At 41.7% G+C, this 16,949-nt stretch overlaps 1 protein-coding gene across 2 annotated transcripts in view; it reads left to right on the forward strand.

The window, feature by feature from the left end:
* lcor (ligand dependent nuclear receptor corepressor) overlaps positions 1-16,949 on the forward strand; it is a 90,880-nt gene that overhangs the window by 16,411 nt on the left and 57,520 nt on the right. For both annotated transcript variants that reach the window (XM_015347700.2, XM_015347696.2), the window contains exon 2: positions 8,593-8,658. In XM_015347700.2, coding sequence (XP_015203186.2) covers positions 8,593-8,658 — 66 coding nt within the window. The remainder of the gene's footprint in view (positions 1-8,592; positions 8,659-16,949) is intronic.

Here is a 16,949-nt window from a genome sequence, read left to right on the forward strand (position 1 = left end):
TCTTTGCATAGCAACTTGAGACATATGCTAATAGTTCCGTTGGTGTGTGTTTCGTTTTTACGGTGGAGGACAAAACCCCCAATGTAAAATGATTGTGAGATCTGGTTACGTGAAACACAAAGGTTGTGTTTCTAATCTGTGAATGTTCTTGTTTGTAGCACAGTTTGGGCTGTCGTAGCAGTTTCTTGGTAAATCCCCGATTTTATATGCTTTTACTTAAATTGGAGTACAATTGAGTGCGTGGGATTTCCTTATGTTTTAGGCAGTACTTTGGCTTGAAGGCACCTTTAAAAATGAACTTATTGGGGCGTTTGTTATTTTTATTTGGAAAAACTAAGTTCTAGCATACAGTATACATGTTACTAGTCCACATTCTGTTTAAGTGTGAATTTTTTATCATGCATGTGTTGTAATGTGCAAACTAATGCAGGATAGAACTGATCTGCATTTAGTTTGTTCCTGCTTTCAGCGCACCCAAGGTCAGATAGTCGGAAAGGTGTGAAGGTGGTGTTTGCTTTGCTTTCTAGTGCCTCTCGGTTTGTTCTCTTTTGTCAGCTTTGTGTTTAGAAAAATGTTTTTCAGCTGCCAACAAATGGCAAAAATGTACAGCCCCATTGTGGTGATTTTCACAGGCTTACTGTCAGTTTGCCTCGGTTATGTTGGGAAAGCCAGGATATTAGAACCAGGAACAGGATACTACATCTCTTTACAGAAAGAGATGTAGCAGTATGGAACAAGTGTCATTGAAGATGAATCCCTGACCTCTGGTGAGAAATTACTTTGAGATCCTTGACTCAATTAGCTACAAACTACCAGATGAGCTCTATTGGCTGAATGGCCTCTTCATTTGTAACCTTATTGTCTCCATCTGAAATTTCTCCTGTCTGCAGCGAAGAAGATGGTATCTTCGATTAGTCAGTGTCGAGAAATGATGGGCAGCTATCTAGGGATTATTGCAAGAAGTATTACAGTGAAAGGGGCTGTCGAAGGCACAAGAGTCTTGTTCCTCGTCAGGCATCTGGCTGTCTCTGTTGCTTCTTCTTGCGAAGCCTTCTCTGATGGTACAGGCTAGAAGCAGAACGGTTATCGTTTTTGATAGAATGTCAGTTCTAAATCATCGTGGTGCTGTTCCAAAGGAAGTGTTACAGGTCCGCTCTATTACTATGCCATCGGCACCTTGAATTAAATGGGGGGTAAGATGTTACATGTTCTTTAAATCGAACACTTGAGCTAGTTTGAAGACCTACTAGTCACAAAGTGTCTCTTGTACTCTCCTGGTCACTCTGTAAAGATCTGACCTGTCCTATCCGTCTTTATTTGAGAGGGGGTGACCGTGTACTGTGGTGGCATTGCTTCATGGCAGTGCTGGGGCCCTGGGTTTAATACCCCTGGGATCTGGGGTGCCGTCTGGGGTGCCGTTTGTATGTTCTCCCTGTGTTTGTGTGGGTTTCCTCCAGGTGCTCTGGTTTCTTCCCACAGTCCAAAAAAATACTGTTAGGCCAAATGGCTCCTGGGAATTTTGGCTGTGGTGTAAATGTGTACGTGATCGTGTCTGTGTGCCCTGCGATGGACTGGCTCCCCTTCCGGGGTGTATCCTGCTTTGAACCCGTTGCTTGCTGGGTGAGGTCCCAGCTCCCCCGTGACGCTGGAAGAACTGATTAGAAAATGGGTGGATGGACAGTCCCCCTGGAAACTTGTCTTTTTCCAGGCGCATTCTTCCCAACTTATCTTGAGGATTTCAGTTCAGTTTCTGCGTGTGCACAGTTTAGCGCAGGCAGTGGTAATGAGGCCCTTCTGTCAAAGCCATCACAAAAGGTGCTGCTCTTCTAGTAATGCTTATTCACATGTTTTGTTTCCTGAAAAAACATGCCTTTGGAGAGATGGGAGTGAATGCAATTACATTTCACAGCTCAGCTTCCTCCTCTCCACATCGTTTATAATTAGTGACTCCCTTACGATGTTTCATTAGCAGGTTATCTGGCACTTTTCCCAAGCGTACTTGGCTGCTGCCGTACTCCAGGGGGGTACGTCAAGGTTGTTACGAGGATGTGGCTTAGTCACTGAGAATGTTGCATAAAGAACTGTCAGCCCGGTCTTGGTAACCCGCAGTTCAGGTGGGTGGGCTTCTTACTGGCCTACTTGGATGAGATCCCTCAGATCAGTTCTGATTGAGTTAACCGGCCTCTTTTCGTTTCTGGCTTGCAGTCTTGAAATATTTCTGCCCTGTGGTGTTGGAGTTTGCTTTGGGAGTGTCCATGATCACTAATCTTGTAATTCTAGATTTTCCTTTGTACTCCCTGCTGCCCATATTTTAAGTGATATTTCATGACCCTGCTTCTAAATCATACCCGAGAGGGAGAGCCTGCTTGGTTTGCTCTTTGTTCGTAAATTGTGCAGTTTTGTTCATTTACCAGGACATTAATGCAGAATGTGCATGTTCATATTTTGCTCATGAATTTATTTTCCGTATCCTGTCAGAATGTTATTTCATTTTATAGGTCCTGGGAACTCTAATGTAAATTGAGAATAGTGAGGTACTGCATTGTTTTCTCTAAAATCTTTTGCAGCTAAAAACCACTTCTCTAGATCTTAAGTTTCTTCTAAAATATAACTTGGCTCTATACTTTCATTTATTTTTCCAGCGTAAGAGCTGAGAACAGTCCTAATCAATCAACTAAAGAGATTAATCCAGCTGAGCTCCTTTTTAGACACCAGCAGACTAGAAGTTGTGATCTTTCCCAAAATACATTTACTCAACTGCTAATAGAATTCTGGGTTATGCAGAGTTGCCCCAGGTGTAATGTGGAGTGCATTTGTGAAATGAAAACTTTTTAATGCCTCTTTTTAAGAATTCTCATTAATTTCCATCTGTTACCTTAGGAATCCAAAGTGCAAGAAATTGATTTAACAATGAGAAGAAAGGCCTATGCCAACACAAATTTGAAACATCACCAGTCTTTTCATTCTGAATACAGTTTCAGATGCCTTTGAAACTAGATCTGCGGTATAGGGGTTGTGCACTGTGAATTACTGGAATACTTTTTAATTACATTATACAGAATTGAAATTTTTCTTGGAAACAATCATGCTGTCATTCTAATGGTAGGCTGCACCCAAATTTAGGTTGTGATGTTGTTGTTGCCAGTAAATCTTAGAAATTTACTTAGACGGTAGTACATGACTGACCAGGCTCAGGGTACAAGGCTGTAGTGGGATGGGAAACCTAGGGACAGCCAGGATGCTGCTGTTGGTGGACCAGTAGCTGGCTCTTTTCCCCTGGACTGAACTTCCCAACCAAAAGACGGTGGCTGTAGACAACGTGCCGTAGGAGGAATGGTACATCCGATGGGATGTTAAGCTGAAGTCCTGACCATTTGACGGTTCACCCCAGCATCATGGGGCTTAAATTCCACTCTGGGTCTAAACGGACGTACACAGAGTTTCCGCTAATTCCGTTGCTAGACTAGTTTCACCCTCCTCCCCCTGAGCTGTGCAGCGGAATTCGTTTGGCAAGTGTTCAGTTTCTTTACACGGTGTGTCCACAATGCCTGCGAGCACAGACAGCTGGCGTGTGTGTCTTTCCCTCAAGTGGTGTCCCATGTCCTGGCAGCCATCACTGAGTTGGCCATGAAAGAAAATGTTGGAAGCCGAGTTATCGGTCGTCAATCATCAATTGTACTGTTTTTAATATTCAAGCAAATAGTCGAGAGTAGTTCCCCCCAAAAAAAAAAACGTGCCTTTCACGAGCCAGTGTGTTGAGTTTCATTTCAGCTCAAGTTTCCACTTGTGCAAATAGTCTTTTGTTTAGATTTCTCATCCCAGAAGGCTCAAAGTCTTGGAATTGATTTTGCTTCCCGATCTTAAAAATGCTCTTGATTTTGAGTGCCGCGTTGCCGTCCATCTTTGTACTTGACTGCTGTCCCTTTGGGTAGGAAGCGGTTAAGGTGGAACAAGGGTAGGTGCCTTAATCCTGTTTTTCAGAAAGCCTTTCAACATCTTTTGAACTGGCACGCTCCTTTGATTATAAAGCTTGCCAGATGCCATCATTCAAACTTGGAGATGCAAGGTTGCTATAAAATTTGACAAAATTATTACTCCGATCTTTTATTCATGTCTCTTTTTTTAAAAAAAAAAGACATTGTAGTACAGATTAACAAATGGAAAACTGTGCCTCTGCTTCAGATGTCAGAATCGCGATGGTGTGCGACACGGATCAGAATTCTGAATAATTCTTCCCCAGTCCCAGGCCAGTACAGTCACACACGAGTGCCTCTCATCTCCGGTCTGAGCAAATGCAATTATTTCTCTTTGGCTTTTTCTTTAATATGCGGGAAAAGCCTTGCCGAGCTGACAAGTGTATATCTGCATTCCTCTTCTAGGGGAAAAAAAAACGAAAAAGCACTGGTAAAATGATTTGCCAAATTGCTAACGGAACATAGCCATAATAAATGACGGGCTTGCTACTGCAGATCCGATGAATAGTGTGCCGTTACGTGAATAAAATTAAAAAGCTGCATGCCTGCTTCCAGCTCGGCTTGATGCGAGGCGGATATGTCAAAGTGGATGACCTAGTTTTTCCGTCTCTGAAATTTTCAGGAAGAGAATTGGGTAACCGCAGTTCAAGCACTGTTCAGCCCAGAAATGAAAAGACCGCAGCTACGTTCTGCTGTGTATTTTTGTGTGAAGGTGGGGGGGTTGTAACTGTGGCTGCAGGCAGTCTTCAGAGCTGTTAGATATTGAATCAGTCTGCTGTGTCCGTTTGGGGACCGAGATTGAGAGAGTTTGGAGATCGGGTGTGGTTTGGCCCCAGATCAAGTTCCTGGGCAAGAATAAGGAAGTGAGTATGGGATGCATTAGCTGTGCTATATAAAGAAATTAATAGAACTGTAGAGCCCGTTTCCGCCTTGCAAATCAATGGACCTGTGTGTTTAAGATTTAAATCTTTATCTTGCTCTTATTTGCGGCCATTTTTTTAAAAGCCCCCACTATGGAAATGTTGGTTTTATCCAGTGGGAACATTTTCTAAGGATAATGATGTGCTCAGAAAAACTCAAAATCCCTGAAAAGTGGTGGGAATCGTGCTGGAGCTGTTGACTTTAAGCTAAAGGCTGGCGTTCTCTCTGACGTGTGCCTTATCTGTGGTGAAAGGGTTTTGATCTATTTGTATTGGGTGATCTCAAAAATACCTGCACCGTGGAGGATTTGAAGTGTTACTTAAAAGTAGCAAGGAAAGTTACAGTGTGGCATGATGTACCTAATCAGAAAATGTTTTGCAAACCAGCTCTTGTAGTTGATTTCGGTTTTGAGTGAATGAAGGCTTGGGGACATTTCTGAGGAGTTGCACCCTCATTAGATAAGTCACCACTCCGAATGCAGTGCACATTGCAGTGTGGCGTAATGCTTTTCAGCCCATGCATGTGGAGCACAATATGTCCTGGCCTGTCGGCATGAAGGACTCAAGGTGGTCTGTCCAGGTGGCAAGTCCATGTAATTGTACAGCAGCACCTTTCCGCTGAGGCTTTAGCAAACCTGGAACTATTCTATTTGGGTTGTAGCGTCTTAGTTGCTTCCTTAGAAAAAATGTGCAGAAAGCTGGAGCTTTTAAAGCTCATTCAGATCTGAACTCCCATGTTTTTGTGAGACACCTAGAAGGTGTAGGGCTCTTGTCCTGTGCTTGCCTTCACGTGACAATTTAAATGCTAATTGGCCCGCGATGCGTTATTCTCAATGTTAGGGAGCAGGGCCTACAGCTATGAGGGCAAATGCAGCCCTGACTGCTGTTTTCTGCAGCGCCAAGGGGCCTGTGGAGCTGCTGGCTGCCAGCGGTCACGATCGCATCAAAAGGACAATCAAAGAGCAAAGTCCTTCTCTGTAGGTGGAAGCTGGCCGCCAAGGGTGCCGTCGTTTTTGAAAAATCGCCGATTTTGAATACTTCTCCAGATAAAATCTCTAGTATTAAAATTGTACTCACCGGAGTGAATGCTTTGAAAGGGCGGAGGGGGTGAGCTCGTGTCAAGAGCCAAGACAAACTGAGTGTTCTCAAGCCAGGCTGCGCTGTGAGGCTAATGGGACCAAGTCGATGCCGTGTGCTTGGAGTGAATTCAGCACGTCACCGGAGTATTACTGCGAGACGAGGGTAACGTTCCCATTATGTCTGACCTGACAAGCTCTGTGATGTTTGTTTCACAGGTTTTGTACATGGTGCCTCGGGCCGCTGTCACCCGAGCTATTTTTTCAGTTGCGTTAAGTGTCTGGGCGCAGGCCGGAGTGCTGTATGTTTTCTGCGAGAGCTCTTTCTCAGGTTCTGTCTTAATCTTCCCGATTCTGGCATCTTTAAGATGCAAATTTCTTTCAGTCTCCTTTTTCATGCAGTATCTGGAAATTATTGGTTGTACAGGTGTAGAGTAAGAGCCATGTATATAGTAAGTAATAGTTTTCTGATATTTTGTAAAGAAGCAGCTTTTAGAAAGATTGAAACCTGAGCCGTTTCAGGACATTTGAGATCAACCAAAAATACAATATTTGGTTCGGAATGTCAAACAACCACCTGCAATGTCCTAACAATGTCGAATATATATGCTATCTGGAGGCAGTGCTACAAGAAATGAATGATTTTCATTGATTTGTAACGCTGTTTACATTAAAGACACAAGTGGATGTTTCCCCATTAAGACTGTTAGGGGTCGGGACAGTGCAAAGCACTAGCCTTATGTTCTTAATTAGCTTTAGTAGACCCCCCCCCCCCAGTTTTAATCCCCAAGCTGCTCTGCAATTTGCTATGTCAGCTGCAAAAATTAAGATTTATTGTTAATGTGAATAAACGTAGCTTGAAGTTATGTGTGAGGTCGCTATTGATTTATCCAAGTTTGGAAATGATTGGCGAGACACAGGAAATTTGTTGCCAACCCCCTAAACATCCGAAGCGTTTCTGTGCTCTAGTGGGCTCTTATATGAGGGGATTACTGCTGCTGGTTGATGGTGCTTTTTGTCGGTGAATTTATAATGTCAAGGTTAGACTGCAGTAGCATTTAAGCTTTGGGTTCAAGTCCCGGAAGGGGCATTGCTGCTGTACCCCCGAGCTAGTGATAGTCCAGTAACATGCCTTGCAGTATGAACGGATGCCGCAATGGAGGACTGGTGGAGGGATTGAGAAGCAAGTGCCTTTCTGTGGAGGGGGAGACGTTGGAGTGATGGGCAGTTGCCAATCAAGTAGCATCTTCTTCACCTGGCCTGAGTGGCCTTCTTGTCACCCCGATGGGTGCTGTTGCTTCAGGGGTGGATGAAAACGTAATCCGTGGCAGTTTGCAAATGCACCCTGTTATTATTAAGTCTGTTAAAGCACCTGTTGGGCTTTAGGCCTTTTCTTTCTAAATAACCAAAGAGACCTGATTTGGGCTTATGTGGTTTTTGTTGGATTTTTTAAAACAATCTCTAAATATATTTGCTTTGAGGTTATCCAATGTGAAAACTGGACTGTTGGTCCGTTGTAGTAGATTTGTTGTCGAATTTCCATTTAATGATGGACAATCGGAGATTTTGTACTAGCTCTGTAATCTATAACTTGACTGTTTTATACTTTTTTTTATACAGTTGTGTGGCGAAGAAGCTAACAGCAGCGATACAGAGCTGTGAGGAAGGTGTAAGTAGATGCATCAAGGATCATGATGTACTCCGCTTTGTCATGTAGAGAAGATGTTAGATGAGATGCTTTTGGTAGCCATTGTGTTCTCCAAACTATCCATTTTTCTACTGGCCATGTTAAAGATCTTCACCATCAAATGCGGTGACACTTATGCCAGTAAACACTGTTCCTAGATCGTGTAGCCGCACCCCTGAGCCGAATGCTGTTCTAAAGAAAGGCTTAACTTGGTTGAAAATGGGTAAAGCTTAGTCTTTTAAAGCCAGTTAATCCTTACTGTAACAGTTGGTGCTGCTATGCCCTTCTGAATGTTGTGCTGCAGCTTCCCCCAGTAGTATACCTGAGTTTGACCCCCTCCCCGTGGTTACTTGTACAGTGCTCAGTTCTGTTTTTGTGAGCTCTGCAGTATATATAAATTCGTTACTTGATGCGGTTGCTAAGCAACAGCCAAATCCACTATTTACAGTTAATAAAAACTGAGTGACATTAACGCATGTTGTAATGTTAGGCAAGGGGTGAACTGTATGTTAAGGTAGCAGAGAAGAAATGAAAAGACAGGGCTCTGTGTAGCAGAGTGGTGCTAAGCGGTTTAAGTACGAATAAAATTAATGAGGTAATTGGGGGGGGGATTTCTATTTCTATGTAAAAGATTTTTCAGTAGATCTCCAATCTCCAGTGAATCCTGGGTTGAGGCTGAGCTTCAGGTTCTGCAGAAAGATTGTGATTTGTGTGCTGTATCCTTTTCCGGTTCTCTGTAGAAGTTCTGGTAGAGTCACGAGCGCTTTTCTGTCAAGTACCACAGCATAAATGGTGCTAAAAAAAACCTTAGACGCACCCATCCCTACAGGCTGTGGCAGTGATGTGTGGCAGTGATGTCTACAGTTGATCTCAAGTGATCATGTTATTTCTGGAGCATTAAAACTACCCTTTTCTCTTTTTGTTTCATCTTGCAGGTTTCGAAAGCATTTTGGAAGGGCTGTTTGGACCAGGACTTGTAAAAGATCTCACCCTATTCAAAGGTAAAGAGCTGTAATTGCTGTCACGAGTATCCTGTCAAGATGTAACTGTGAATGTCAAATGTTGGGTGACACTGTGGCATTGCTGTGAGGCTGCGGTGTTAACTGCTATTGGTTCCTGGGGGTTTCAGTTTGTGACTGGGGTGACCTCTGTGTGGAGTTTGCATGTTCTCTCCTCTTTCACATAGGTTTTCGCTTGGTTCACTGCTCTCTACCCAGCTTGCACAGACCAGGCTAGCTGTGCTCATTCTCTTTGTTCACCCATGCCTACATCGTGTGATCCTCCAGGGTGTGTCCTGCCTTGTTCCATGTGCTCCTCATTGGGGATAAGCCGCTTTCTGATGAGAGATGGATATCGCAAGATACCTGTTGCAGTGTTTATGGAGCAGCATAAACCTTAATGTGATCTATCCTGTAGAATTAAAGCTGCATGGAAGGCAGACGACAAGACAGGATGTTATTAAATATTGTGGGGTTTTATGCCTTTGCTGAAGGCTTTAAATATTGGCCATTATTCTCAGAACATGGCTGTTCTACGTCCAGACTGACAAAACCTAACCCCTTTCAGAAGCCTGATTAGTCCTTAATCTGCTCCTTATTTTAATGCATCAGGTCTTTTAATTTTAATGATGTGCAGAAGGAAATAAAGCCGTTAAAAGAATGCACTTTACGAATGTCTGGTTCATGTGTTTTTAGCGACTGTATTGATAATGGAAGGTCAAACATACAACAAAAATAAACATTTCATGCATTCCTTTGCATGCTTAAAAGCTTTAACTCTTTTGCATTTTTGAATCGGTTCACAGTATACCATAATTTCAGGGTTTTCAAAAAAACATGCTAAAAGGCTGTGCGTGAAATGTCTTTGTGGTTTAAGTATCTAGTACCCGGGAGCTGTACAGTTTTCTTCCTTGCCTGACACTTCCACATTGAATGCTCTAGCAGTCAGTATCTTGTGCTGCTTTCATTTTTAATGTTGAGTCTGAGCTTTGCTGGCAGCAAGAGGCATAAAGGTCTCTATGCTACTCCAGAATGCAGAGCAGGTGCTTTTGTTTTTACAAGCCTAGTGCCACACAAATGCAGGTGACCTAAAAAGTCAGTTGGCCTAATTTATCAATAAAGCAGTCTTTAAGACCCTTTTTGTAAAACCTTATTTATGTAAAATGGCATTTTTAAAGGTTCTTCTCCTTTGTTGCTTTATTTTTATATATATATATGGATGTGGTCTACCAGTACCCATTGGAGGGAAAATGGCCATCTTGCACCCCGTTTCATGTGCTGCAGGCAACAGGACAGGTGAGGTCAGGGTGGCACATGAGTTATCTGTATGAAACAGTATGATCTGGGGCGACATTGATTTATGAGGTTTATTGTAGAATGTTTATTAGAAGGTGTAAACAAAATTGGTTTGCAACACTGCTGACAAAAGAAGCAGTTCACTTTGTTTTGAAAGTAAAGGACTTAAACCACTGTGCTCTTATGTTTTTATCAATTAATGGTGAGCAAAATCAAAACATTTGGTGGTAAAATCTCCTTCAGGATTTTTTTGTCTTTTTATAACTATTTTTACTCTTATTGGGCTCTGTAGCATGAAAACAATTACAGGTGATCAGTGTATTTAAAAATGGGAGATTCAGCCTTTTCCTTTCTAAGTTTCATAGTTTGTCTTTTTACAGGGTTTGGCTTTATCGAAATATACTGGAAGACAGAAACACAAGAAAGAAATGCCACTTGAGATTTTATACTGTCATAGCAAAAAATGCCTTTTCATTTGTGAATGGGTTTCAGATGGAGTTTGGTAACTCATGTGCTTAACCTGACATGTTGTATAGGTAATGGCATGGTGTCTATTTTACCTGTACTGCAACAGCAGGGTCTTAAATTTCCTGCCGTTAGGTAGTGCTTTTCATCCCCATGGATCATATAGTGCTTGTGACTTTCTGCAGTAAACAAGAGGTCTTATGCATTTTAAGGTTCATTTAGTTGCATTTAAGTGCTTCATGTAAGTACAGGAATTAAATATTTTAGTGTTTTTTTCTGATCTAAAACATTTTTGCCTTTATTAAAGCTTACAAGTACAAACACCTGCTCCACAGCAGTAATGAGAAATTCACACAGCAGCATGATGCAATGTTCTCAGTTTAAAAAAAATATTCTTGCAAAAGAGGCATCAAGCACGCTCTTCACATTAGAAAGATTAGAGTATGTAGGTTAGTGCAAATTGTTAAATCCAAACTTATTGCAACATACATCAATATGACTGGCTGGGGCTAAGCATACTTTTAATAACTGGTACATACAAATAGCCTGAAAAAATGATGTATTCCAAATGTTACATAGTATTATCTTCAAAATAGTACATTTAGTGTTGAGGCCTGGTCCTGATTTGTATATTTCTGATACTTGTTTGAGCTGTTTTTTCTGAATGTTAAAGTTTGGCCTGCCACTGGCCTTATACATTTTCTCATTTCCTCACTTTGCTTTCTTGACTTTTCTCCTCATTTGTCCTTTCCCCACTGTTCCCTCAAACATTTGCTGTTTTAAAACCAGTGGGCTTACGCCAGAGCAGCATGACAGCTCTGGGGGGGGGGTGTGTGGCTACAGTACTTGAGTGACAACGGGACACTAGTGTCTGTCAGTGCGGAGGAGGAGTCGTTGTAGCACACAAGGATGGGTCATGAACAAGGCAGGGAGGTTGCCGTGTTGTGTAAGCTGTACAAATACAGCGATGTCAGATCAAACGTAAGGTGTTTTTTCACATGAGCAACAATACATTTGCGGGCTTCCCAGAGATCTCTCTTTTTGAGTACTGGAGGAAGATTGTTCCAGTTTCCTGCCAAGTAATACAAATACCAAGCGGATCTACTTGACGGATGCAAAAGACACTCATGAGAACCAACCAAATCATTTGTCAACTTGATCCTCATTTTCCAATGGATATTTTTGCCAATTGTACTCTTTAATGGTTTTGTTGGGCTCACTGTTATCTAGCTCCCATCCTGATGTAGTGTGAGTAAAAATGCAATCACCTGTTGGGCGATTACTCAATGGCTATGAGAGTCAACATAACCTGTTGACTTGATTTCCAAAGTATTCAACTTGAGGAGAAAATTAGGTACAGGTAAATATAATGGTCTGCAGAAACTCCTGGAAAACCATTCTGGGTGAGGCTGAAGCTGTGAGTGAAATGGCCAAAAATCTGTTTTCAGGATTTCTCCCATGGGTTTAAAGCAGTGAAGTGCTGATTCAGCTCCGAGCTGAAATGAGCTGGTAAACTCACAGCTGGCAACCCACTGAAGCTAAGCAGGTGTGAGCCTGGTCAGTACCTGGGTGCGAGACCTCCTGGGAAAAACTAAGGTTACTGCTGGAAGAGGTGTTATGCCCCGGTATAGTGATGGGGAAACTATACTGTAAACAGGTGCCGTCCTTGCGTCCTTCAGACATAAAACCTAAGTCCTGACTCTGTGGTCATTAAAAATCCCAGGGCGTTTCTTGAAAAGAGTAGGGGTGTAACCCCGGTGTTCTGGCCAAAATTCCCAATGGCCCTTACCGATCATGGCCTCCTAATAAACCCCATTTATGAATTGGCTTCATTACTCTGCTCTCCTCCCCACTATGTGTGATGAGCGTTCTGGTGCATTATGGCTGCCGTCGCATCATCCAGGTGGGGCTGCACATTGGTAGTGGTGGAGGGGAGTCCCCATTACCTGTAAAGCACTTTGAGTGGATATATAAGTGTAAGCAATGTTTTCCAAGGATGTTCTTAATTTTTTTTTCCCCAAATACTGCAATGTTTCACCTGCTAACAAGTGCTCATCCTGGGTCATTTAAGGCACTGGCTTATGTGCAGGTATTTTCATTTCCCATAAATACTCCTGTTTTTCAACCTCCCATCTTGGTTTCTGTTAGGGCAAGAACATAAATGTACACTAGCAGATGATTTATAGCCTAAACACGGCTTTGTGAACTGTCTTTTCCCACACACATTCAATTATTGACCTTTTCCCTGCCTGTACAATGAGCAGTCATATTAAAAGAAGAAAAAAAGTGAAATTTTCTCTGGATAAGGCAAAATCCTTCTATGTACAACTTTGCTTGTTTGCAGTGGGTCCACATTGCCAAGGGTGAAGACATTTTTGTTTTTTTTGTGGTGAACAGCTCCTTTTCTGTACTGTTCTGTTAAGGAGAAAAATGCACACAGCCAAGTGAAAAGCAACAGATGAAAATTGGCACAAGGCATCATAAATACCTGCTGCGAGAGTGCTACTGTATTGTGCAGTTTGGATTCCTCATTTCTAGGGAATGCTTTCGGAATATTGGAGACTTCTGCATTTTGCAATGTGATGGAGCAGGCAAGCCCATCAGGAGGAAAAAATGGTGCTCTGGAGATGGATAGAATACATGTGCTGCAGTTTCAGGAAATGCGTCAAACAAAACAATCCTTTGTGAGTGGATGGGCTTATTTAAAAAAACAACAACATGCTGTATGAATATTAATATGCTGCAGTGTGCCCTGGGTTGCAGACTGTTTCCACTGCTAAAGCCAAGCACTCCTTAAGATTGACATGTCTCATAAGAGCATGCTGCCATATTTAAGGACATTTTTTGGAATCTTGCATAAATGTTCACTTTTTTTTACTTCGTTAGAGCTTTAGTTGCGTATTGATCTCGGTAATCGATAAAGTATTTTGTTAGGACACAAGATTTAACAAGAAGCTGGAATTGGTCATATCTGACCATGCCCAAGTATGACCACCTTTGACTAGTGCCATAATCTTCTAATGTGGCATTAGAATTTGCATTCAAATGAACATGGGGATTTATAATTCAAGCAGTGTGGGAGACATTACAGAACTGATTGTTTTGCATGGACAGAGGTTGACTCCTGAGCACACTCTGGAATTAAAACGCAGAATCCTGGACCAAGAAGAACCAAGAGGCAGCACTAGATCATTGTTTCATTTTTTTTTAGGCTGCAAAGGAACAAGTAATAGGTTTATTCCATGCTGAAAAAAGAAGAAGAAAGAGAACACAATGTTTCGGCTGTGGAGCCTTCGAGCCCACACCTGAAGAAGGCTCCACGGCTGAAACGTTGTGTTCTCTTTCTTCTTTTTTTCAGCATGGAATAAACCTATTACTTGTTGCTTTACAAAGAAGGCTATTTAAATTCAGTAGCTGGTTTTATTATCCAGGACCTGCAAATAATCGCAGATGGTGGCTTTTGGAGATCAGCGGAACTGCATGTGTGAATACTAAAAGAAGTGCTCCAACCAATATTAGGAAATATGCACGTCTTCATGCTCAAATGTAGGTACCATTAATAGGTTCTGAGATGGACCTTAATACAGTACTTTGACTGTTGATAATTGCTCATCAGTAAGTGGGTTGCCCCCACATACAACAACCAATAAAATATCTTTAAGATATAACATCATTTAGTCTATGGTCTAAAGTCTGGTAAATACAAGTGTTTCCCTATTGCTTTTTATGGATCTTTGACAAATTGCAGCCTAGACTGTAAAACATTGGTTTATGCATTTATGATAGAAATTATCAGATGCATATATGGCCTACGTCTTTATCAAAAAGACAACCTACCATAACCAGCTTCAGAGTTTATTGGCACTAGCCTTAATAAACTCAAAACATCAAAGTTATGAAATGGCCTTGAGAAATTACTTCCTGATGTTATTTGTCACTCTCGAACTGGATTTATCGTACAACTGATTTGATGTGTGCAACACTTTCCCTGGATTGCTGATCTCTGTAGATGTAGAGAAGGCCTTTAAATGACAGGTTTGTCAGGTTGTTTCATTAAATGAGCTAAACCTGCCTGTGCATCCAATAAACCAGTGACATTCACTGCTGGTCCTGGAGGGCAGCAGTGCATTACAGGTTTGTGTGTGACTGGTTCATTGTCAGACTAGTCATGGAAGCCATGGTGAGACAGTGAAAGACTAAGTGAAAAGCTAATAAACTAATAATTGCTTACACTTATGTAGTGCTTTTCTGGACACTCCACTCAAAGTGCTTTACAGGTAATGGGGATCCCCCCCACCACCACCACCAATGTGCAGCCCCACCTGGATGATGCGACGGCAGCCATAGTGCGACAGTATACTCACCACACATCAGCTATCAGTGGGGAGGAGAGTCATGAAGCCAACTCGTAGATGGGCATTATTAGGAGGCCATGATTGGTAAAGGTCAATGGGAAATTTGGCCAGGGCGCTGATGTTACACCCCTACTGATTTTGAGAAACGCCCTGGGATTTTTAATGACCGCAGAGTGGCAGAGTTCAAGCGCAAGTGGCACAAGGCATACATATCTTTCTCGTGATGAATATTCTTGCTCATTACGCCACATTATCACAACTGCTAATGAATTTGATGTCTTGGATCTGAAATTAATTATAGCAAGGTGCAGATTGTGCCTATAGGAAATCACACTTGCTTCCTCTTTGTCCTGCAGGGCTCCTGATTAGTCTCCTGAGGGTCTTGTATACACAAGTGTCAAGGTCACCATCTTGGTGTCTCGGTTGTATAAGGCCAGCATTATACCTTAATTACTGTGCCGATAGGCAGATGGTAAAGGCTCCTGGTTTCAGTTTTGGGTAGTTTAAGTTTAGAATTACTTCTTGTGACACTTACATCATTAGTAGCCAAATAACTAAAGATTCTAAAGCTATTCCATAAGGTTTGAGCTGGAATGAAGCCTGACCACAATTACCTCCCGATAAAGCCAAATCATTTTGGTGGTTTAGTTTGCCCAAGTACTTGATCTTACACACTTCTTGATTGGGTCCACTGACTTTTCCCCAGTGGGATCTGCACCAAGCTCCCCAATCCTGCTGCAGTACAAACAGCCACTAGTGCATTCAGAGAAAGGTTGGCATTTCGCAAAATTAGTTCCTATAAAATTGGTATACACACAATCTTTGTAATGGCACTGATCATGGCTCCATTATTGTTTAGCCTCTGTTAATCTTCCTCCCATACTTATTGGTCTGCTTGGGGGGAGGGGGTGAATTATTTACTTAAAATCCCCTTACAAAATGCTGTTTTCTCTAAGCTTTTGGCTAGAAGAGTAATCCATAAGTACAGCTATACTAACTTCTAATTTAGGAGGAAAGAAAGATGGAAACATGCCCCCTATTCAAGTCGCAGACCAAGACTGAGTGCTTAGGTGTCACTGTGACGGACTTAACAGCGATAACTACAAGCAGGTGTTGAGACTTACAACTATTCAACCCTGCCTGCATTTTATATCTGCAGTACAAGATGAAGTAGCTGCTTTTTTTTTAATCAGAATATGAATCATTTACTTCATTTCTAAATTTAAGCAAAAAGGACAGAACTGCCTTGATCCCAAACTCAAACACTTTACTAAGCCAAATAAAAAAAAATAATGCCAGCTCACTGGTTTCTTAATGTCTAGGCCTTAAAGTTGTTTTTTGGTTATGTTGCAAAAAAAATTCACTGTGGCAAGTTAAAAAGAAATCATGTGACCTATTTGACCTGTTATGAAACACTCAAAACCTTTGTTAAATTTTAATGGACATTTTTCCATTCAGCAGTATGACCATTTTTTCTTACACTTGTATTTGTACCTTACTGAAATATTCAGCCAGTGTTTTAAGAGGTGTGAACCTGCGTCAAACAGAGGAAAGGCTAGCCTAATGGGACACTTAAAATAGCCTTGTCTTCTTTTTATGTGTTAATGAACTGTGCTGTTTGTAATGTCTCTTTCAGGACATTGAGCATCGGTGGTGCTTTTTATACCTTCAAAGTTCATTTTGTCTTATTGATTAGGAACATATTTGATAGTTTTCCTGTAAGCATTTCTTCAGACTTCAACAATCTCAAAATTTATTTGTTAGAGACCCTTTCTTTGTTTGAACCCGTAAGCACAACTGAAGTGTACCCTTAGATTCTGGTCACCTTTTGCAGGAGCTGAGATACTGTAGCAGGAGCTGTGTTACCAGTGTGGTAAATGAACTGAGGCATCACTCCTGTGCTGGAGTTTGTCTTATTCCTCAGATCATAGATGTCTGTGGGCTGCAGCAGCACTGCTTTGGTTAAGCTTGTTCACAGGTAGTTTTCATCTGTGCACTGATAATTAAGCATTAAGGTACCCATTTGTCACCTGTTGCATATACTAACTTGTGGATTTATCTTACAGGCATTCAAAAGGAGTAAATTATTCCTTGTTCTGTCTAGTTGCAAAAATACTTCTGAAGTGTGAAACTGGGTTTTCTGTACATTTTATTTGAACTGGGGAATTAGGTGTAGGT

This window comes from Lepisosteus oculatus, chromosome 4, assembly GCF_040954835.1.
Source record: "Lepisosteus oculatus isolate fLepOcu1 chromosome 4, fLepOcu1.hap2, whole genome shotgun sequence".
Taxonomy (NCBI): Eukaryota; Metazoa; Chordata; class Actinopteri; order Semionotiformes; family Lepisosteidae; genus Lepisosteus; species Lepisosteus oculatus.